Source organism: Cricetulus griseus (assembly GCF_003668045.3).
Source record: "Cricetulus griseus strain 17A/GY chromosome 1 unlocalized genomic scaffold, alternate assembly CriGri-PICRH-1.0 chr1_0, whole genome shotgun sequence".
NCBI lineage: Eukaryota > Metazoa > Chordata > Mammalia > Rodentia > Cricetidae > Cricetulus > Cricetulus griseus.
Genome location: NW_023276806.1, coordinates 119650295 through 119672902, shown reverse-complemented (window position 1 = coordinate 119672902; position 22608 = coordinate 119650295). Strand labels below are relative to the sequence as shown.

General features: G+C 40.4%; 1 protein-coding gene across 3 annotated transcripts in view; it reads right to left on the bottom strand.

Moving 5' to 3' along the window:
* Positions 1-22608, bottom strand: part of Prkci (protein kinase C iota) — a 51476-nt gene that overhangs the window by 28549 nt on the left and 319 nt on the right. Inside the window, exons 2-3 of one of the 3 annotated variants that reach the window (XM_027392060.2) lie at positions 22276-22340; positions 6613-6734 (exon numbers count right to left, since the gene is read on the bottom strand). In XM_027392060.2, the coding sequence (XP_027247861.1) occupies positions 6613-6734; positions 22276-22280 (127 nt within the window). In that variant the 5' untranslated portion in view covers positions 22281-22340. Of the gene's footprint in view, positions 1-6612; positions 6735-22103; positions 22127-22275; positions 22341-22608 lie in introns of those variants that run through there. The other 2 variants (XM_027392059.2, XM_027392058.2) reach the window with 2 other exon arrangements.

The window sequence follows — 22608 nt, the reverse complement described above, 5'->3', positions numbered from 1 at the left end:
TTATTTTAGATTCATTTGTTTGATAAGTATTTTGCTTCCACATATGTACGTGTACCACATGTGTGCCTGTGGCAGTCAGAAGGCAGCATCAGATCCCCTGGAACTGGAATTCCAGACAGTTGTACACCACCTTGTGGGTGCTGGGACTTAAACCTGTGTCCTTTGCAAGAGCAGCAAATGCACTGGACTGCTGAACCATCTCTCCAACCCCTACTTAGGCTTTCTTTTTTAAATAAAGCATCTTTTGTTCTTTGACAAATGCACACATATAAACAATGTAACCTGGTCATGTGCACTGGAACTCAAATTCCCCTTCTCCCAAGGAGCCTCCAACTCTTTCCTCCATTCCCTTCCAGGCACCCCAAAATATCCCTCTCTTTTTTCATGTCTTCTTTTTTCAATAACCTACTGAGTAATGTCCATTGGAATGATGACTTATCTCCCTGATTCGCTCTTGTGTGTTTAATCATAGCTGTGGTGAGTTCATGGGCACAAAGGCCATGACATATCCCAAAGACAGCATTCCTCTCCATCTTGCATCTCTTACATTCTTTGCACCCCTATTCTGAGGTGTCCCTAACATATTCCCTGAGACTTTGGTGGGAAGGATGTTACAAATGTCCTACTTAAGGCTGGGCATCATCTTCAGCTACTCATAAATGCAAGTGCTGAATTTCAGTAACACACACAAAGATGATGAGAAGGAAATGCCTCTCTTGACTAACCAGCCAAAGCACTGAGTCATTCCTGGAAGTCAAAAGGTGGCCTACACACACAATAATGACATTCCTCAATGAACATGTCACTTAGGCAAGGTTGGGGCCTGAAGTGGATCACCCCCTGCTATTCTAATGCTCATTCCTGCGGTTATATGAAACTTTCCTCCATGATAGATGCCACTGATCTTCAGTCACACTCTGCAGAGAACCCAGTTGAAGGCATTTCCTTTCTACACTATCTCAAAGAAAACAGTGTCTCTATTCTTTTCTCCAGCTTAGCCGCTGAAGCTTTACTCCCTTTTATATCTCTGGACATTTATAACATTAGCCCTGATAACTCACAGAGCCATGAAAAGTTAAGTTTTCAACTCACTAAGCTGTAAGGCAGTGTTAGTGTTACACAGAAATAGATAACCAAACCAGAAATTGGTACAAAAGGAAGAGAATTACATGGCCTTTTCCACCTAATGACAGGCAGCAGATGGCAGCCATGGACTTTTTGTAAAGGCCAGAGAACAGAGAAAACGACTTGAGAAATGGACAAAATGAGTGAACAAAGTGTGGCAATACTGTCATTGAAGGCAATAGAGAATAGAGAAAACAGAAAATATACCCAAAGAAACTGGTTACAAATAAAAACATCATCATGACTAGGTAGGAGGTTCAAAGTACCAAATGGTTTCTTTTTCTTTTTAAAATAGGTTGGTTTTGTTGTTGTTGTTGTTGTTGTTGTTTTTAAGTTTATATGCATTGGTATTCTGCCTGCATTATTTCTGAGTGAGGGTGTCAGATGCCCTGGAACTGGAGTTACAAGCAGATGTGAGCTGCCATGTGGGTGTTGGGAATTGAACTCGGGTCCTCTGTAAGAGTAGCCAGGTGCCCTCAACTGCTAAGCCATCCCCCCCAAATGGTTTCTTTCATCAGCCTATGTAGATATGGATGCAGAGAAATGTCAAGAATAAAATCATTTTTGGTGAAACTTGGTTTCCACAAAGTATCTAAAAGAAAAACATTTCCCTGCCAAGCTTTGCTTGGTTCGAAAATAAAACTGCCCTCTCTTCCATTTCTACCTATATGTCACAAAAATAAGAAAAACACCAAAGGCAAAGAGCAGATGCATGGAGCTTCTAGTAAACACCAAGACTTCTTAATAAATTCTGTATATGGGGGGCTGGGTATGTGCATTTGCAGTGCAGTTGCCTGCAGAAGCTGTTGGGTCCTGGGGGCTGGAGTTACAGGCAGTTGGGAACTGCCTCCTATGAGTGCTGAACTTGGTCCTCTGCAGAAGCAGTACATACTTTTAACGCTTAGCCATCTCAACAGCTGGGCATCAGGATATTAGGTAAGCATACGAACCTCAGAAAAGTGTAGTAGGTGGGATTTTGTCTAGAAGAGATTTATGTGAGGTATGGCTATTACCTAATACAACATAACTCAATACATATGACTTCTACAATGTTCAAAATGAAGACATGTGACTTCCAAATCTGCAGGAGAAAGTCTAAGCAAGTTACTGAACTACAAATGCCATTACCTAGGAAAAGAAAAGGAAGACTCAGAAGCAATGTAAGAGTCATGGAAAACCACTTCCAGAAGGAGCTTTCCTGAGAACAGTGGTATATACTATTATAGTCCAGAATCTCCCTTCTTTGTGACTAGGAGTAGCTACTGTACTTCTCCTGTCTCTAGTTTATTATTCAGTTAGTATTTCACAGGTCTTCAGAACTAGCAAGGAAACTAAACCACAGGTGCACAAGACAAAGAATGAGAAGGGTATGTTTGGACTTTGAACCTAATGTTACGATTAGGCTCTGGGTAGTTGGGAGAGTGTATTAGCACTTCTGTATATCCATAAAGAAACAGGGAAGTCAGTCAACCACAGATACTACATACATTTAATCTGTTTTTTTTTTTCCTTGAACTGAGTGCCTCCGTGCCACATGTGACCTTTTTTGACCACTGTATTTGATGCATAAAGCATTCTATGTAAGTCATTATGAAACAAAGACTATATAAGTCATTATGAAACAAAGATGATCAGGAAAGCTATATTTTAAAGCTAACTCTATTATCACATCTAAACTTATAGAGTGAAACACAAATACATTCTCTGAGTATTTGCTCACTGCAGCTGACTTTGAGGGAATTAAAGGACTAATAAATTCCAGATATTAATCATTAGCCGGTTCTTGTTTTCAATGCACCTACTTTTTTCCCCACCTACAAAAGAAGAAAATAAGCATTAGGCTCTAAAAAACAGTTGTTAAAAATGAAATATCTGGCACCCTGTGGAGCCTCTGGTAGTGGATTAGTATTTTTCCCTGGTGTGAGAAGGGACTTCGAGAGCCCATCCCACGTGAAGGGATACACTCTCGGCCTGGACACATGGGGGAGGGCCTAGGCCTGGCCCAGGATGATGATGTGGAATTTGGGGAGCCCCCGTGGAGGGCCCTACCCTCCAAGGGGAACGGAGGGGGAGGGGGGGGGGGACGGGACAGGGGGGGGGAGGGGGGAGAGGGAGAAGGGATTGACAAGAGAAATTATAATTTTGTAAAAATTAAATAAAAAGAAACAGAAAAAAGAAAAAAATGAAATATCCAACTATTTGTAAAATAACCTGACAAGATGCAGAACACAAAACTTAGGTTACATAGTCACTGTATTTAAATCCACATTCCACTTCCTGGTCCCCATTGATTCATGGCCATATCATAATGAAAAATGCATTTAGTCCAATTCAAAGGCCCCCATAGTCTAACATGCTCAACACTGTTTAAAAGTCCAAAGTTCAAAGTCTCTTCTGAGACTCAAGGAAATCCCTTAAGTGTAATAACAAATTATGTATTTCCAACATGGATAGCACAGAATATGTATTACCATTCAACAAGGGAGGATTGGGACATAGTTAGGAAATACTGGACCAAAAAAACAGCAGGGCAAACAAACTGTAACCCTGAAATGGCTCCACCTTTCCAGCTTTGTTGCCTTCGATGATGCACATCTCTCTTGGACTGACCCTGTGTGCAGATCTCCTTGGCAGAGAACTCATGGCTCCAGGACTTCTAACATCATGGGGTCTCCAACATAATACATGCTTCAGCTTCACAACTTCACACAATGGCTTCTCATGGCTTCCATGCAGGGACTCCCCTTGCCACATGCCAGGCCTCAGTGGCTCTCCTTAACCGTGGAGGAAGAGTCCACACACCTTTGCTCATGTAGTTTTCATGACTCTAAAGCCAGAACCATAAGGACAACAGTGCCAAGTTCACCTGCCCATTTGGGAGCCTGGTCCTCTCCTTGAGTCACATTTGCAGAAACTTTCCTTATAGCTCCATTTGGGGTGGAGGGGTGGGGGTTTCAAGACAGGGTATCTCTGTGGCTTTGGAGGCTGTCCTGGAACTCGCTCTTGTAGACCAGGCTGGTCTCGAACTCACAGAGATCCACCTGCCTCTGCCTCCAGAGTGTTGGTATTAAAGGCGTGCGCCATTTTCGCCCAACTCCTTATAGTTTCTTAAGAGCAGAAAATTCAGATGGGCGGTGGTAAACGCCTTTAATGCTAGCACTTAGGAGCCAGAGGCAGGCAGATTTTTGTGAGTTCAAAGCCAGCCTGGTCTACAGAGTGAGCTCCAGGACAGCTAGGGCTGTTACACAGAGAAAATCCTGTCTCAAAAAACAAACAAGATAACAAAAACTTCCTTACAAGTTGGAAGTTAAACTGGGGAGGGTTTGCCCTGGTCCCCTTGCGCCATGCAGATCAGGCCTCTCCTTAATGCCCTTACCTCTCAGCACAAGCCTCGACGCCAACATTCAACTTCCTCCCCCTTTTTCTCTTCCTACTGTAGTTGTGTTTCTTTTTGCCCCACTTGCTATTTTTCACTGGAGACCTGAGTAAAAGTGATTTACTGATAATCACATGACAGAGTCAGTATCAGGCTGTCCTGAAATCTTCTCAAGAAATTTTCTTTTCAATTTAGCCTCAATCAAATTCTTAGGACTACAACATGGAATATTCCTTTACACTGTGTGTATGTGTCACTGTGGTTGGTTTAATAAAGACGCTGACTGGCCAATAGCTGGACAGGTTAAAGTTGGGGGAGAGCCAGAAATTCTGGGAAGAAGGGCGGAGTCAGAGGAGTCACAGAGAGAGACAGAGGTAGCAGGAGATAAACACAATGTGCTGAAAGATGGTACTGTCACATGGCAGAGGGTAGATAAGAAATATGGGTTACTTTAAAATATAAGAGTTAGTCAATAATAAGCCTGAGCTACTGACCGAGCATTTATAATTAATATTAAGTCTCCCTGTCAGTTATTTGGGAGCGGGAGGATGGGAAAGAAACTTCTGCATATACCACAGCAGAAGAAGCCACATTCTTTGCCAAAATATCACAAGAATGGTTTCTAGCCCAGTTGTTTGTTTTTGGTTTTCAAGACTGGGTTTTTCTGTGTAGCTTTGGAGCCTGTCCTGGCACTTGCTCTGTAGACCATGCTGGTCTTGAATTCACAGAGATCCGCCTCCCCAAGTGCTGGGATTTAAAGGCGTGGTGACACCACCGCCCAGCTTCTAAGCCAGTTTTTAATATTGTTTCTCTGAATGCTGGTCCTGTATAATCCATATTACTCTCAATACTGTCTTCCAAGATCCTACCAGCAGGCCTATTTAACTCTGCTTGCAACATTCAAATGTGCCTTTTCTAGTCCCAAATCCCAGTATCTTCTAAAATCCTTTTAAAACAGGTCAGGTCTGTCACAGCAACAACCCCATTCTTAGAGGACCCAAGTTCTAGTCCTAGTAATAATACACTGGCTAACAGCTGTTTCAAACTCCAGTCCATGGGACCCAATACTCTCTTCTGGCCTGTTTAGACACTGTATGCACATGGTGCATAGAGATACATGTAAGCAAAACATCTATACACATTAAACACACATATAAAGAATAAGCACAATACTACAGCTCATAATTATATATACTGTCAGTTAAAAATAAAAAATTTAAAACTAGGCAGAGAACTGAAATAAACTAAAAATCATATCTATCATTCCCTGCCATTCCCTGGCAGTGATGGCTATAAAATTACTATTCACCTAAAATGTTTTGCTACTGAGGCCTGGTAGCTCACAAAAGGAGACCAAAGAAGGGGGTCACTGCAAGTTCCATGTCAGACAGGGCCACAAAACAAGACCTTCCTTCCTTCCTTCCTTTCTTTCTTCCTTCCTTCCTTTCTTTAAAGCCAATTTAGGAGCCAGAGAGGTGGCTCAGCAGTTAAAAACACTTGTTCTTGCAGAGGTTTAGTTCCCAGCACCCACATGACAGACCACAAACTTCTGTAACCAGTTCCTCCAGGGGATCTGACAACTTCTGGTCTCCTTGGGCACCCCTGTAGGCAGTGGGTGGTGAAAGCCTTAATTCAATGTCTTTGAACTGAGAAGCTTCCCATTCTATCATTCTATCAGCCTGGCCCTTCAGAGCACCCTGACTAACTGATGAGCTCTTGAGTTTGAAGACAGGCAATGCCTATCTTCAGACAGTTCATAACACCATATGAGTGCAAGTCATTAACATCACCCTGAAGTAAAATGATCACAATCACTGTGACGTCTTCTACAACATTTTCTTTAAGGCATATTCAGTTAAGAACAGATAAACAATTATATTAAAACGTAAAACATTTATATTCAAGATTAAGTTAAAATGTTATACTAATAAAACATTTGCCCTCATTTTGAAGAGAAAGGCAAAGATTGTATGCTTTGATTTAAATCTTTTATCTTAATGTAAGTACTCAAACATGGCATTAAATTTCTACTTTATCTTTCCCTCTTGAATTTGTATTTTATCTTAAAGCATATGCTCACACAGGCAGCACCCCTCTCCCCAATCACTCACCTTCCTCATCTATCCATTTCATGGTGAATGGCTGTTCAGTGTCAAAGGAACACATATCTCGAACCTCACTGCAAAGCCCCTCAAAGGAGATAGAAGGCTCAAAGTGTGTTATCATAATGTCCCTGAAAAAGAAAGAGTTTTATGTTTTAAAAGTTTTGTTTAAAGCCATATTGATCTACATGAGACTGAATACCTGATGACAGACTAGTTATTCCGTGTGTAGATGAAAAATTAAAACATTAATGAAATAGAATTACAATATGAAAAACAATGGATTTATGAGAAACCTTAACTCATTGTTCTATCACTGGGGAAGCCACCCTCACTGCTCTACCCTTTCAGAAGGCCTTCTAACCCTAAAACCACACTCTATAAACATTTGCCTTGTATTCATCTAAAATCTGTTTCAAATCCCAACCCCAGATTTTCCTACCCCAGAAAGTGCCATTCATCTAAGAGACTGTCCTTCTGTTACCCTGGTTCCCTTAGCCTTGACTTACACAAATAACCCAGTGTAGATCTGCTCATCCCTTCTTTGTAGAACATTTCTACATCTGTTACCTCATTTTCAGCTTTTCCCCCACAGAACTTGTTTTCCAAAATAGCTTTAAAGTAACTTCCTCCCCAAACACAGGAATATATTTCTATTAATAAAAGTATTAACAAATAATATAAAATAGTAAATAACATATTAATGCATTAATATACTATTAGTGCTAGCTGAACAATTTAAATCCAATAAGCACAGTAACTTTACAGTTCTTAAGTGTTTTCTAATAGAGGCCTGGTGTGCCCTTAGGCAGCTCTGGAGAGGCTTTCAAACCTCTAACCTGTACACAGTAGCTGGTCTACACAGTGAGTTCCAAGCAAGCCAGAGCTACATAGTGAGAAAAGAAAGAAAAAAGAATGAAGAGAAAAGGAAAAGTGATTAAGTGATGCAAGGGTTTCATGGGCCCTTTTCTACACTCTAGTCCTTCCACCAACAAGAGGGTGTTGCCTTCTTTGAAGAACAGAACCAAATGGAGCCATCCTGGCTAGAGAAATCAGACCTTTAATTACACATCACGTCTGTTTGTGCCATATTCTAGCTTCTAGATTGAGACATTACTGTTCTTTGTAGATTATGCTATCTGTAATATTGTTTCAGAAGCACAAACAGATCTGAAGAGCCTCGTTCCTTCTCTCTTCTTTCCCATAAATGTTACTCCTGAATAAACCTCACCTGCACTCATACCCTGAACTACGGCTTTCCACAGCAGATGCCAGACAATGTATGTCATGGTTCTTTCAGTTTGATTTAATAAATTCCACACATGAGATAACTCACACACAACAGGAATGAATTTATGTCTATCTGTCCATCCTGGAGATAGAAGTCCAAGGAGAAGGTACCATACGGTTACTGTCTGTTCAGCTGTAACTTCTGTTTCAAAGACTTTCAACTTCTAGTTGTGACCTCAAAACAAGGGCTAGTCTAGGGTCACTTCACAAAGGTACTAATCCCATTCACCACATGCAATGCAACTCCCTATAGATTCCCCCATCTTCTAATACTTTTGAGTCAATTCTAACATATGAATTTTTTTTTTTTTTGCGGGGGACCACAAATACTCAGATCATTGCAGTATATTATCCTAAAAACTCCACCAAGAACTTCTACAGCTGATAAACACTTTCGGCAAAGTAGCAGGATACAAAATTAACACACATAAATTAGTAGCCTTCCTATATACAAATGACAAACTGACTAAAAAAGGAATCTGAGAAGCAATACCTTCCACAATAGCTTCAAAAAATATTTGCACTTCCGTATTCACAGCAACACTATCCGTAACAACCAAGAGGAACACAAGAGTCCATCCAGAGATGAATGGATAAGTGTGCTATAAACATACAATGGGCTATTCTTTAGACTCAAAAAAAGAAATTATACATATTACATAACATGGGCAAGCTCTGCTGACATTATGTGTCGTAAAATAAGGAAGTCAAGCATACACACAGTACTCAGGCTATAGCTCAGTAAGTACAGTGCTTGCATAATCAACAGGATGTCTAAGTCTGATCCCCAGCACTATCGAAACCAGGCTTGGTATGCACACCTGTCATCTAAGCACTCAAGAGGCAAAGAAAGGAGGATCAGAAGTTCAAGTGGGAACCTATCTTAAAAATAATAGTAATAACTTTTTAAAACAGAAAACAAAAACAAATGGTTCCTTCTTCTACTGACATTAAAAGAGAGCTGCTTGCTTCAAAGCACTCTTTGTCTCAAAGTACCTTCCAGGTTACTAGTAAGCCATAATGGTTGGGAAAATGTAATCTGGAATTAAATTAGAAGAGAAGAAAAAGCTCTTAAAGAATATTTTTGGCAAAGAAAAACTAAAGTTATTTTCATTAAAAGCAAGTTTATCTTTTTGAAAAAATACTATCAGCAACAAAATATGGCTCCCTGAACTGTAGAGAAGGCTCAGTGGTCAAACACTGGCCCTGAGTTCAATTCCTAGCACCCACATGGTGGCAAACAACAAACAGTCTATAACTCATTTCCAGGGGATCAAATACCCTTTTCTGGTCTCTAAGGGCACTGTACACATGTCATGTACAGACATATAAGACATGCATACAGGTAAAACACTCATACACAGAAATAAAAATCTTTAAAACAGCTTCTTTATTAAACTCCACAGGGAATTAAAGTCAATACAGATGTAAATAAGTGTGAGTGTGAGCGCGCGCGCGTGCACACACACACACACACACACACAGAGAGAGAGAGAGAGAGAGAGAGAGAGAGAGAGAGAGACCAAGAGTTATCTGAAACTTTTCATGAAGGACAGAACATTAAAAATAAAACTCCTTTTTTTTTTTCTTTTTTTGGCTTTTGAAACAGTCTTGCTAAATAACCCAGGCTGGTTTTGAATTTTTTATCCTCCTGCCTTCGCCTCCCAAGTGAGGGAATTATATGTAGGGATCATGGCACCTGAGGGAATATCTGTGTTAATATTTAAAAAGCCAAAGTACATATTTCCTTAAGAGACTAAGTGAAGGGGGTGGTTTATCAACTACCATTCCTTAAGTTCCAGGAACTAAAGCATTTAAAGAACGTTTGGATAAACACTTCTCTACTTGGGAAAGCAGACAACACTCCACAATTACCAGAGTCCAATTATAATAAGTTAAAAAAGAGCTGAGGATGATGACATGACATTCAGAAGGTGGAAAACAAAGTATTCACACATAGTTTTTCTTGTTTTACTCTATTGTTACCATAAATTATTTTATTGATGGTGAACAAATCAGTGTTTTACCACAGAGTCCCTAAGCACCAATTTAATAAGTTTTACCTAATGTTTAAAGGAAAGGGAGGGGGCAATCATTAATTTTGTTACTAGGCTCCTGAAGACAACTGTTTGAGAATTCAATGATCTTATTTTCTGAAATATAAAATCTAAAGAATCACTGGACAAAGGGTTTAGAGGCAGAGAAGAGTTATGTAATCTCAGTTGGTAATTACTCAAAAACCCACCAATGCCTTACAAGTAAGACAACAGACGAGGGGTATGAGTAATCACTCACATAAGACTCAAGTTCAAATCCCCTGACCCGCCTAATGCAGGTCATGGTAACACATGTCTTTAATCTTAGTGCTCCTACAGCAAAATGAGAGGGGAGATGGGAGATGCCTTAGAAGCTGGCAGGATCCAGAGTACACAGAGTGATCAAGAGACCCTGTCTCTCTAGGCATGGTAGTACACGCCTTTAATCCTAGCACTTAGGAGGCAGAGGCAGGTGGATATTGTACATTCAAGACCAGGCGGATTCACATAGTGAGTTACAGGACAGCCAGGGCCCCCCCCCCCCACAACCCCACACCACACAGTGGGGGGGGGCATCTGTCACCACATGCCCACACACACACACACACACACACACACACACACACACACACACACACACACACCACACCGTGGAGGGGGGGAACATCTGTCACCACAAGCCCCCCACACACACAGATTAAAAAAATAATATAGAGGGTTGGCAAGATAGCTCAGTAATTAAAAGCACTTGGTGACCCAGATTCAGTTCCTAGCACCCATATGGAGGCTTATATCCAACCATAACTCTAGCTCAAGGGGATCTGATAATGCCCTCTTCTGACCTCTGTGGGTATAAAGCACATATCTGGTACACTTCAAAATACAAGCTGGCAAAACACACATATGCACAAAACAAAAATAAATCAATCCTTAAAAAAAAAAGACCAAGGGGCTGGAGAGTTGGCTCAGAGGTTAAGAGTGCCGACTGCTCTTCCAGAGGTCCTGAGTTCAATTCCCAGCAACCACATGGTGGCTTACAACCATCCATTATGAGATCTGGTGCCCTCTTCTGGTGTGCAGATATACATGGAAGCAGAATGTTGCATACATAATAAACAAATAAAATCTTAAAAAAAAAAAAAGACCAAAAGCTACCTCCATATACCTGGTTTAGAAGAAATCAGTAGAAAAAAGAAAAGTATTCCAGTAGTGAAGGAAGAGGCTCTTCAAACATTCAAAAAGGGAGTGACGGAACAGCAGAAAAGTATGGAGAACAGAGCCACTGTAGCAGGGAGAGGAAACAGAAGCCTCATCCAAAACACTATCTGTTTGCCCACGGGCTTCACTCACAAGTCTCCAATCCAGTGCAGGTTTTGGTGAAACAGGTGTGTGTGTGCCTGTGGCAGACAGGTCAGCCATTGATAGAAAACCTACTTCCTCACTCTACAATGCAGTCTACATGAGTTAGAGGACCAAGTGAGATGCTACCTCAAGAGAGAATTTGCTGACTAATGCTGAGTTACCCTGGGGACCTAGACCACAGAACTGGAAACAACCATAATCAATGAAGACTATAGACCACTTTCCCAAAAATAAACAAGGGGCTGGAGAGATGGCTTAGTGGTTAAAAGCACTAGCTGTTCTTTCAAGGGACCCAGGTTCAATTGCCAGCACCCACAACTGCAGCTCACAACTGTCTGTAACTCTAGTGTCAGGGGATCTGATGCCCTCATACAGATGTACAGGCAGGCAAAACACCAATGCTAATGAAATAAAAATAAATAAATATTGAAGCAAAAGAAAACAAGAGCTGGGCAGTGGTAGCAACCACCTTTAATCCTACCCAGCACTTGAGAGGCAGAGGCAGGTGGTTCTCTGAGTTGGCGGCCAGCCTGCTCTACAGAGTGAGTCCAGGACAGCCAGGGCTACACAGAGAAACTCTGTCTTGAGAAGAAAAAACAAAAACCAAAAAAGCCTGAGCATGGCAGCAATCACCTGTAACTCCAGCATTGTGGAGAAGAGGAGCAGGCAGACAGCAGGATCCAAAGGTTTGCTGATAAACAATTCTAGCCAAAATGGCAAGCCCGGGTTCAATAAGACCCTGTCTCAAAAATGAGGTGGAGAGCAATAAAGGAAGATAACATTCACAGGCAAGTACACATCACATACATACACTTAGACCACACACAAAGAAAGGAGGGAAGGAAAAGAGAGAGAGAGAGAGAGGAAGGAGGGATGCATGAAAAATAGTATAACAGCCAATATTATACTAAATGGGGAAAACCTGAGTGTCTTCTCTAAAATTAAGAACAAATAAACCCATTCTCACTGTCTCTATTCAATAGTATTTAATCTTTAAGTAAGAGCCATAAGAGAAAGTGACACAAACAGGAAAGTAAAAAAAGTCAAAATCATATCTATTATAGTGTTTCCATAGCAAAGTAGTAAGATTTAAAAAATCAGTTTTTCTACATACCAGTGAACATGCCCAGAAATAAGTCAGAAGGGGAAAAAAAAAATTCACAGTAGCTTCTAAATCAATCAATCAATCAATCATCGTAGTAATAATTGTAATAAAGTGGAAGACTTCTACAGTAAAAACTAAGGCACGTGGGTGGAGGGTGAGAGCAGGTGAGTGGGGATGGAGTGGGAGGGAGGACTGTGGTTGGAATGTAAAATGAAAATGCTAAAAAATAAATTACAAAACAAACAAAAAAACTAAGGCACCGAAGATGACTCGAGAAGATGGAAAGATCTTCATTTTCGTGAGTTGGCAGAATTAATAATGAGAAGATGGCTATATTACCAAAAATAATATCCAGATTCAAAAGAATTCCCATAAAATTCCAGTTACATTTCTTCACAAAGCTAGAAATAACAGTCCAAAATTTCTATGAAAACACAATGCAACCTGAGCAGAAAGAATGATGATGGAGGTATGACAGCATCTGGTCTCTAAATGTATACTACAAAGCCACAGCAACAGACAGACACAGATCAGCAGACCACAATAGGGAAAACAAATACTCTCACACAGCAATCGACACCCAATTCTTGACCAAAGTGTCATTAGAAAAGGATAGCCTTTTAGCCGGGCCTTGGTGGCACACACCTTTAATCCCAGCACTCGGGAGACGGAGGCAGGCGGATCTCTGTGAATTAGAGGCCAGCCTGATCTACAGAGTGAGTTCTAGGACAGCCTCCAAAGCAACAGAGAAACCCTGTCTCAAAAAAGAAAAGAAAAAAAAGGAAAGAAAAGAAAAAAAGAAATGAAGGAAGGAAGAAAAAGAAAGAAAGAAAAGCCTCTTTAACAAATGGGGCTGGGCCTAAGGCTCAAGGACACAGAAGAAGAGGGGGTGGAAAGACACTAAGAGGGTCAGGAACTGCTGTAAGACTGTTTCCTAGAAATGACTGGGAAGCTAAACCCATTATACCTCAAATAATATGGCTGACCAAACAAACCCTAAAGAAGGACACCACCAATAGACATGCCAACGTGGAAGAGAGATATCTTACCTGAACCCAGCCTAGACAAAGAACTATAGGCTAGCTGCTGAGAGAGGTACAATTTTCTTCCCAAGGATAAGCCCCTAACTGGTTATCCAAAACAAAGTGGTCAGCCCTGAAACCACATATATACAGATTCAGCAGGTTTTTTAAAAAATATTTATGCATTTACATATGCATATATCTGCACGAGTGCGCATGTGCACTCGTCAGTGTGTGTGTGTGTGTGTGTGTGTGTGTGTGTGTGTGTGTAACAGTAACAAAGAAAACTATATCTAAAATTTGAGAAGGAGCAAGAGGTGAGGGAAACATAGTAGTGGTTGGAGGGAGTAAACAGAAGTGGGGGAAATGATGTAATTATACTTTAATTTAAAAATAAAATTTTAAAATGGTGCTGGGAAAATTGGATTTCCACATTTAGTATACAGTAACATATAGTATATAGTGGAAAACTAAAATAAAATCCCCATTTGTAATTCTGCATAAAAATCAATTGAAAATGGGGGCCAGTGAGATGGTTCAGCAAGGAAAAGGACTTGCTGCAAAGCTTAAGGGCCTAAATTCAATCCTCAGAACGCACATGGTAAAGAGAACCAATTCCTAAAAGTTATCTGCTGTCCTCCACACATCCACTATGGCATGTTTCACATAGACACACAGACACACACACACAGACACACAGACACAGACACACACAGACACACAGACACACAGACACACACACACACACACACACACACACACACACACACACAAAATAAATGTAAACATTTTTAAGTTAATTAAAAATGTATCAAACACCTTAATGGCAGACCTGAAATTCTGAAAATGCTACAGAAAAAGATTTCAAAATAGAGGTAAAGGCAAGGACTTCCTGAAAAAAGCCTCCAATAACAGGAAAAATCCCAAGAAATGACAGGCAGGGATACAATTAAAAACTTCCTTCATCAAAGGAAACAATCACCAAAGTAAAGACAGCCCACAGAATGGGGGTGAAAAAAACCTAAAACTCTGATTGATGTTTGCTGACAACACATCAGGCAGGGGAGTAATATCTAGAAAATATAAGGAACAAAAAATTAAACTTCAAGAAAATCAACCCGCCAATAAATGAGCTAATGAACTGAACAGTTTTCAGAAGAAATCAAAATGACCAATAAGTATATGGAAAGTATACAACATGCATAGCCATCAGAAAATGAAAACTATTTTGACATCCCAGGCCCCCCAGTCAGCATGGGCACCATCAAGAATACAAGCAACAGGGCTGGAGAGATAGATCAGCAGTGAAGAGAACTTGATCCTGGGTTTGGGTCCCAGTACCCACATGGTGGCTGGTTCCAAGGGATCTGACAACCTCTTTTGACCTCCATGGGCCTATGCAGACAAAACACTCACACACATAAAATAAAAATAAATTACCCAGCATCTAGCAAGCAAAGGCAGGTAGACCTCTGGGTTCAAAGCCAGCCTGGTCTACAGAGCAGTGCCAGGATGGCCAGGCCTAGACAGAGAAACCCTGTCTCAAAACACAAAACAAAAAATAAATTAGTTAATTAATTAGAAAATACAAGCAGCAATAAACGCTATAAGGGCATGGCGTGCAGAAAGACAAAGCCTTATACACTGCTGGAGGGACTGTAAACTGGTGTGCTACTATTGGTGAATCAATGTGTCTGCTCTTCAAAAACTCAAAAGTGAACTAGGGTAGGATCTAGCTCTACCACACTTGGGTATGAACCTAAAGGAGTGTAAGTCAGCACACCACAGAGACAGCAGCACATACATGTTCAGTAATGCACCATTTACAATAGTTATCAGAAAAGGGGAGGAGGGAGGGAAGGAGGGAGGGAACTACCCAGATGTCCACTGTCTTAGTCACTGTTCTATTGCTGTGAATAGGCACCATGACCACAGCAACTCTTATAAAGGAAAACATTTAATTGTGCCTGGCTTACAGTTTCAGAGATTTAATCCATTATCATCATGGCAGGGAGCATGGCAGTGGGTAGGCAGACATGGTGCAGGAGAAGGAGCTGAGAGCTCTACATCCAGATCCACTGGCAGCAGTAAGACAGAGACACTAGGCCTGGCTTGAGCTTTTGAAACCCCAAATCCCACCTCCAATGACACACTTCCTACAACAAAGCCACACCCACTAATCCCTGTCAGGTAGCACCAATCCTAATGATGATACATTTAAATATGTGAGCCTATGGGGGCCAGTTCTATCTATTTAAACCACCACATTGACCAACAGATAAATGGATAAAGAAAACATGGTACATATACATACATAAAGGAATTTTATTCAGCCATACAGAAAAAGAAAGATGTAACATCTGCAGAAAAATAGAACTAGAAATCACTATATTGGGTGAAATAAGTCAGACTCAACAAATATCTCATAATTTCTCTCATATGAAGATTTTGTTTTTCAATTCATATATGTCTATGGAGTGGTGTGTATCATGAGAGCAGACCATGAGAAGGAAGGCAGTGACTTTAATGACGGGGAACAGCAGAAAGGGGGCAAGAGGAATGGCAGAGTGCACTGGGAGTAGCAAATGAGGAAGAACAAAGAATGACATATTTATATGAAAATGTCATAATGGATCAATTCTGTTAAGTCCTAATTTTAAAATTAAGCAAAGGCTTGGTGGTTAAGAGCTGGTTGCTCTTCCAGGGGACTAGGATTCAGTTCCTAGCACCCACATGGTGGCTCACAGCCTGTAACTTCAATTCCAGGGGCTCCAGCACACTCTTCTGACTCCCACAGGCACCAGACAAGAACATACACACATAGAGGCATATATCATACATCTAAAATAAACAAATCTTAAAAACAAATAAAAATTTAAGTAAAAAGTCACAAAGCAATTTCTATTTTTCATAATCAAGACAGAAAATTAACATAAAAGCAACAACAGTGAAATAAAAAAAAATGGACAAAAACAAAGTCAACAAGCACATAAAAGAGAAGAGTTCTTTGAAAGTTTCATCCAACACTGTATGGGTATTTTCTAAGCTTCAATCTTATCTATAAAATGGAAATAAAGAAAACCTCCCTGAACACTGTTGTGAACAAAACAAAACAAAAAAAACTCTAAGTACAACATAACTACAATTCTTGAAAGATGTAGTATACTGTAAATGTTAACATTTTTAAAGTAGTTGATGAAATTTCTACTACCAATTATATTTCATTAAGAGAAAAGCATTGCTCTCATCCAATACTGTCCAAGCCAAACATTAAAGAAAAATAAGATGAAGAAGAGCAGCACAACTGTCAGAGATGACATCATCCTATAGATTCCAGGATAGTTAACCAAGAAACGGTTAATAAATGGCCGTTTAGTTTAAACATACAAAAACTAGTAGTAGGCCAGGCATGGTGGTGCACCTTTTTAATTCCAGCACTCAGGAGGCAGAGGTAAGCAGATCTCTATGAGTTTGAGGTCAGCCTGGTTTACATAGTGGGTACCAGACTAGCCAGGCTACACTGTGAGAACCTGTCTTTAAAAAAACAAAAACAAAAACCCAACCAAACAACCAAACAACCAAACAAACAAACAAACAAAAAAACAGTGACATAAAGCTGAGCAAAAAGACATGCCCTGTAATTCCAGTGGCTAGGGAAGTTGAGGCAAGAGAATTACTTGAGGCTAGGAATACTATACCAGTCAAGGCAGCACAGCAAGACTCCAATTAAAATAAAAAAAAGGATACAATAAACCAATGAGAAAGATACAGGCTCACTGACTAGATGTTTAATACACAGCTGCAGGCACTATTTTGTAAGGTTCTGGAAACACTGAAAGGTGAGGCCTAGCCAGAGGAAGTAGATGACAGTGAGGCCTCTGTGGTACTTTATCAATGGTCACCTCCAGTATTGCTCTCTGCTTCTTGGTCCGCTTTCATGTCAGCAGCTGTCCTACACCTCAAGCATCTACCACCGTGATGTTATACTCGACTGCATAGGGCCAAGAAATTATGAGCTGAGTCCTCTGAGACCATGAGCCTAAACAAGAAATCATGAGCTGAGCCCTCTGAGACCATGAGTCTAAACAACTTCTTCCTTAACTTGTTGCCGTTAGATATTCTAGTCACAGCAATGCAAACTACGAGGAAATAAAAGTTCTCATTTGTGAAAGCAAGAAATTCTTGGTAAAATGCACACTATTCAATCAAAACAAAAACCCTGGAAAGAGAAGATTAAATATGTAAGACTACCCAAAGCACATTAACTACATTCTGTAATAATCAAGTTGTGGCATGTACTAAACAGATCTCTCCCCAAATCAACAGCACCGAATAGACAATCATCTATCCACATTATGAGAAATACAGTATGTAACAGTTATTTCAAACCAGTAGTAAAAGACCTCTTTCAAAAAGTGTCAGTAGAATTTTAAAATATACATTGTATCAGAAAACTACTGATTACTATACCCCAAAATATAACATTGAGATGGTGACTACTTAATATCTTCACAGAACAAAGCTGTAGACTACCTAGAAATGAGAAGCACATCCACTTAAGGAAGCAAACCAAGAAGCCACATATAAAGGGAAAAAACAGATTTAATTACACAAAACTAAAAATCTTCAGAACAAGAGACTGAGAAATGTCTGGCAACTTTAATAGACAAAATGTCATAGTGTCCCATCATCAAATTAGAAGGGAAAACAGGTTGGAAAAACAAGTTGGTGCATTGGTTGCCTGGCATGCATGAGACCCTTGGGTTAGAGCACCAGCACGACACAAAGCTGGGGTGTGGTGGCACACACCTGTTATCCCACCTCAAGGTCATGCCCTGTTACAGAGTAAGCTATGTGTCAGGTGGGGCTACATGGGGCCCCGTGTGAGAACAGCAAAGGAACAAGGGAAAGGAGACAGGGAGGAAGGGAAGGAGAGAGAACACACAGGAAAATGTGTTACCAAACACCTTGTAATCCCAGCATTCAGGTGTCACAGTCTGGAGGATGGAGAGTTCAAGGCCAGCCCTGGTGAGTTTGAGGCCAGCCAATTCCCCAGAGACTATCAAGGAGGGGAGGATCAGCAGGGGAGCAAAGCACCTCTCCCTCTGGGGAGAATTTTCTGAACAGTTGCTTCCTTCCTTCAGCCCTTCAGAGGGCATGTGCTTCTTGGACCTCACCAATTTCTCCAACTCCTCGGCTTCAGTCCTCAGTGCCAAGACGCCATTTATCCCAGTGTCACCAAATTCAAGATTTCTGAGGGTTCTTTTCTCTTTGGCCAAGCTATGGGTCAACAACCCCATGGATCTGGCTCCCACTCCACCATTCCCACTTTTTTTTTTTTTTTTCCTTGAGACAGGGTCCTACAGGGTCCAAGTTATGACTATGCAGCCAAGGACAAATTTGAGAAGTCTTAATCTTTCTGCTTCCACCTCCTATATACTGGGACTACAGGCAGGCACAACCACACTTGGTTTAATGTGGTGCTTGGATTGAACCCAGGTCTTTGTGCACACTAGGCAAGAACTCCACCAGCTGAACTATATCCTCAGCTCCAATGCCTAAAAGTACACAGCTAAAATAATCTTGCAATGCTCTTAAAAACAAGACCTGACAGGACTTGTTCAGTGTAAGGGGAAAAAAATGCAAACAGCTCTACATTCCAAATGTGCAGAGTCAATCCTGAGCTGTGGATACAGCTCAGTAGGAGGGCAGCTGCAAGCACCAGTATGATCCCCTTTACTGCCATAAACAGTTAATGCAAACTGAAGGAGTTCTCTGGACTGTAATCACCATTCAACAACAGCAGCTTAAAAAGCACTTTTTACAAGCTTTCTGCCAAACTCCTGTACACATACAATGTAAAGAAATGAGCAGCCCACATATTACCTGGTTAAATTCTATCCCACAAGTACCTTTATATACGGATAAGCACACAATAGCAATATATCACTAACCAAAAAAACCTGTTTCTCTTCCTCCAGCAGCCCTATGTAACAACTGAAAAGGGCCACTGACTGAGTTCCCATGTCGGGGGAAATTGTGTACAGACCACGAGACAAGAACTCTTAGTTGGTCTCCAGTCAAACTAAATTCTCAGTGCTTTTAAAAACTAGAAAAAAAATCTCCTACTTTTAAAAACTAGAAAAAAGTCAAACTGCATGCCTCTTATATCTAGGAGGACACACTTTCCCTAGAAATCAAACATAAACAGCCCAAGTAGACTGTATACATATTTTAAAGAGGATAAATCACTCACTGAAAACACTCCCAGATTCAACTTTCATTGGAAAGTAATACTGTTAGGAGGAATAGTACTCTTTTGAAAAAGCTAATGAAAAGAATTTTTTCTTTGGGGAGTAGTTTTTATTTTTAAGACAAAATTTCATGTAACCCAGGCTGGTCCCAAATGCACTATGTAGCCAAGGACAACCTCACTCTTCTGATACTCCCTACTTTCTACCTCCTAAGTGGTGGGGTTACAATGTCCCCCATGGCAGGGTTATGCACTCTAGGCAAGAACTCCACCAACTGAGCAGTATATCTCCAGCCCAAAAAATATTTTTCAAAAGCAAACCCTCCTTTATTAAAGACAGTATAAGGGAAGGGGAGTCTACTTTCTAATTATGTGTGGGATTTGTTATCCTACTTATTTATTAAGTGTCCTTGCTAGTGAGTCATTTTAGTCTCATCAATGTTAATAAGCAGCTGGCTGTAATATAATCACCAGTTTAGATTATTGTTAATAAACACATAATCTTAATGGCTGACTCAGAGAACAGAAAATGGTACAGTTTAGAGTACTGAGGTTGTCTGTAGAAGAGGCTTGGGGAAAAAGTACTATCAGGACATTACTATTGATTACAAAGCACTGAAGACTTGCAGTCATTTGTGTCTTTTTTAGTAAAATTTCTTAAATTTTAGAAGATTGTCTTCAAGAAATTTTAAACAGACACATCTTATATCCATATTCTCTTTTCTTTTTTTAAATAATTGGAGCAATAAATAAAGATTTCTTTTCAAAGAAAATTTGGAAATTATTGATATAATGTGCCTATTTATACTTGTTAAACTAATAAAAATATGGAGAAAATGAAAAAGCATTAATTCCTTGCTCTTTCATCGAGTCCCTGGAGGCTAAGAATAGTAAGTGAAAAACTAAAAACAATAGCTAAACAACAAAAATCTGAGAGACAAAGGAAACAGAAGGTATATATAGTATAGAAAATTATATACACTAATTTTCATCTTTTAGTCTAAGTAATCAATAAATATTATCTAAAGATGATAACCCAAGAATTTGTTTATGTATATGTGTGTGTCACATGTATGGGGTGCCACAGTGGCCAGAAGAGGGTACTGGGTCCCATGGCACTAAAGTTACAGAAAGTTGTAAGCCACCTGATGCAGGTACTTCAAACCCAATTTGGCTCCTCTGGAAGAATAGCAAGTGCTCTAAGCGGCTGATTAATGAATGCAACTTTTAGAATAATAAATGCAACCTTCAGAAGAACCACAAGTTAACCATCAACAGTAGAGCCTGTGGAGACTGGAGAGTTAAAAGACACACTTTATTTTACACCTGTACACAATATGTACTTTCCTAGTATGTCCCTGGATTCATATTGACTCTGGTTTGTTAACCTATCAATAATCAGGCAGTTTTTTAAAAATCCACCGTACTTCATCCTCTGCACCTAATAGCCATGGACTGTCAACTTTGAAAATGGAGCACTCTTTAAAGCAGTGGTTCTCAACCCCTTTAAGCAGAGATCAAAGGACCCTTTCACAGGGCCATCTAAGACCACCAGAAAACACAGATATTTACATTACAACTGGTAACAATAGCAAAATCACAGTTATGAAGCAGCAATAAAATTAATTTTATGGTTGGGGATCACCCCAACTTGAGGAACTGTATTAAAGGGCCACATCATTAGGAAGGTTTAGAACTAGGGTTCTAAGTAAAATATCTATTAAATTATCATAAAGTTGTGTGATTTGTCCTGGAGGGGGGACTGTGGTTCTTTCAATCTTGCAAAGTTTGTTCATGTCTAGCCATGAAACAAAATGGCTAAAGCGGCTATGAAAACTACCAACTTATATTAAAAAAACTCACAAGAAAAGAAATAACGAAAATGTGTTTGGGGGATTGTTTTAAAGTCATAACCTCTCTCGCCTATATTTTAACTAACAACAGTGCTTACTGTAAGTCCTACAAATTAGTCCTGAAATCAGCGGATGTTACAGAGGCTGGCCTCCAAGAGTCTAAGGCCTTTTGTGAAAGCATTAAGACATGGAGCTCCAGTGCTCTTTGAAATGAAAACAAGAAAGCAATCCGAAGGTCTGCTATCTTCACTGATCCCCTCAGGAATGTAAAAGCACGCATAGCACTTTTAACCTTGTGGTACTCCAAGTTTTTAAAAGCAATCTGCCTAGACAAGCAGTTGGGTTTTCTGTTAATCCCTACTTTTCAGTCCCCATGCTCACACTCACTAGTGCTCCTCAATGATCTCAAGCCACAAACCGAATTCAAAGAAAGGGAAGAACTTTACGGTAAGTCATGATAGAGAATTATTTGATGCAATGATCTCTTAGAACTGGATTACTTTTGGCAGCCACATTAATTTAAAGGCCTGGTGACCAACTGAGCGAAGAAAACCACAGGAGTTAAAGCTGTCTTCTCACTTTTCCATATCTCTCACTAAAGAAGGGCTTCCAAAATGTAGATCAGCATATTTGCCACTAAATTCTGACCATACCTAAGGAGCCAGGGCACATCCTAAAAAAAAAAAAAAAATTTGACTTTAGTATTAAATTTAATTCCTATACTGGCTATATGACCCTAGTCCAGACTCACTTCATGAACTCTCCAACGGCGAAGGGCAGATACAAATCTGGTTTACAAAATCGGAGGCTTCAGGCCTGTCGGTAATGAAGAGAGCCAGCTAACAGGAGCAGTCCAGGCTTCCGAACCCACAGCAGCACCCTCAAAATCCTCAATCCACCCAGTTGCAAATCTCTCAGTCAGCTGATTTGTTCTCCCCTCCGGGTGCACCTACTCTTCTCCACTGACTCCTTGGCGACCTACGCTCATTCGTCCCGGGTGCCACCAACCGCGCCCCTCGCCGCCCCCACGATGGCTCGTGCCCCACCACCAAGACCCTAGCCCGCCAACCCGGGCCGAGCCCGC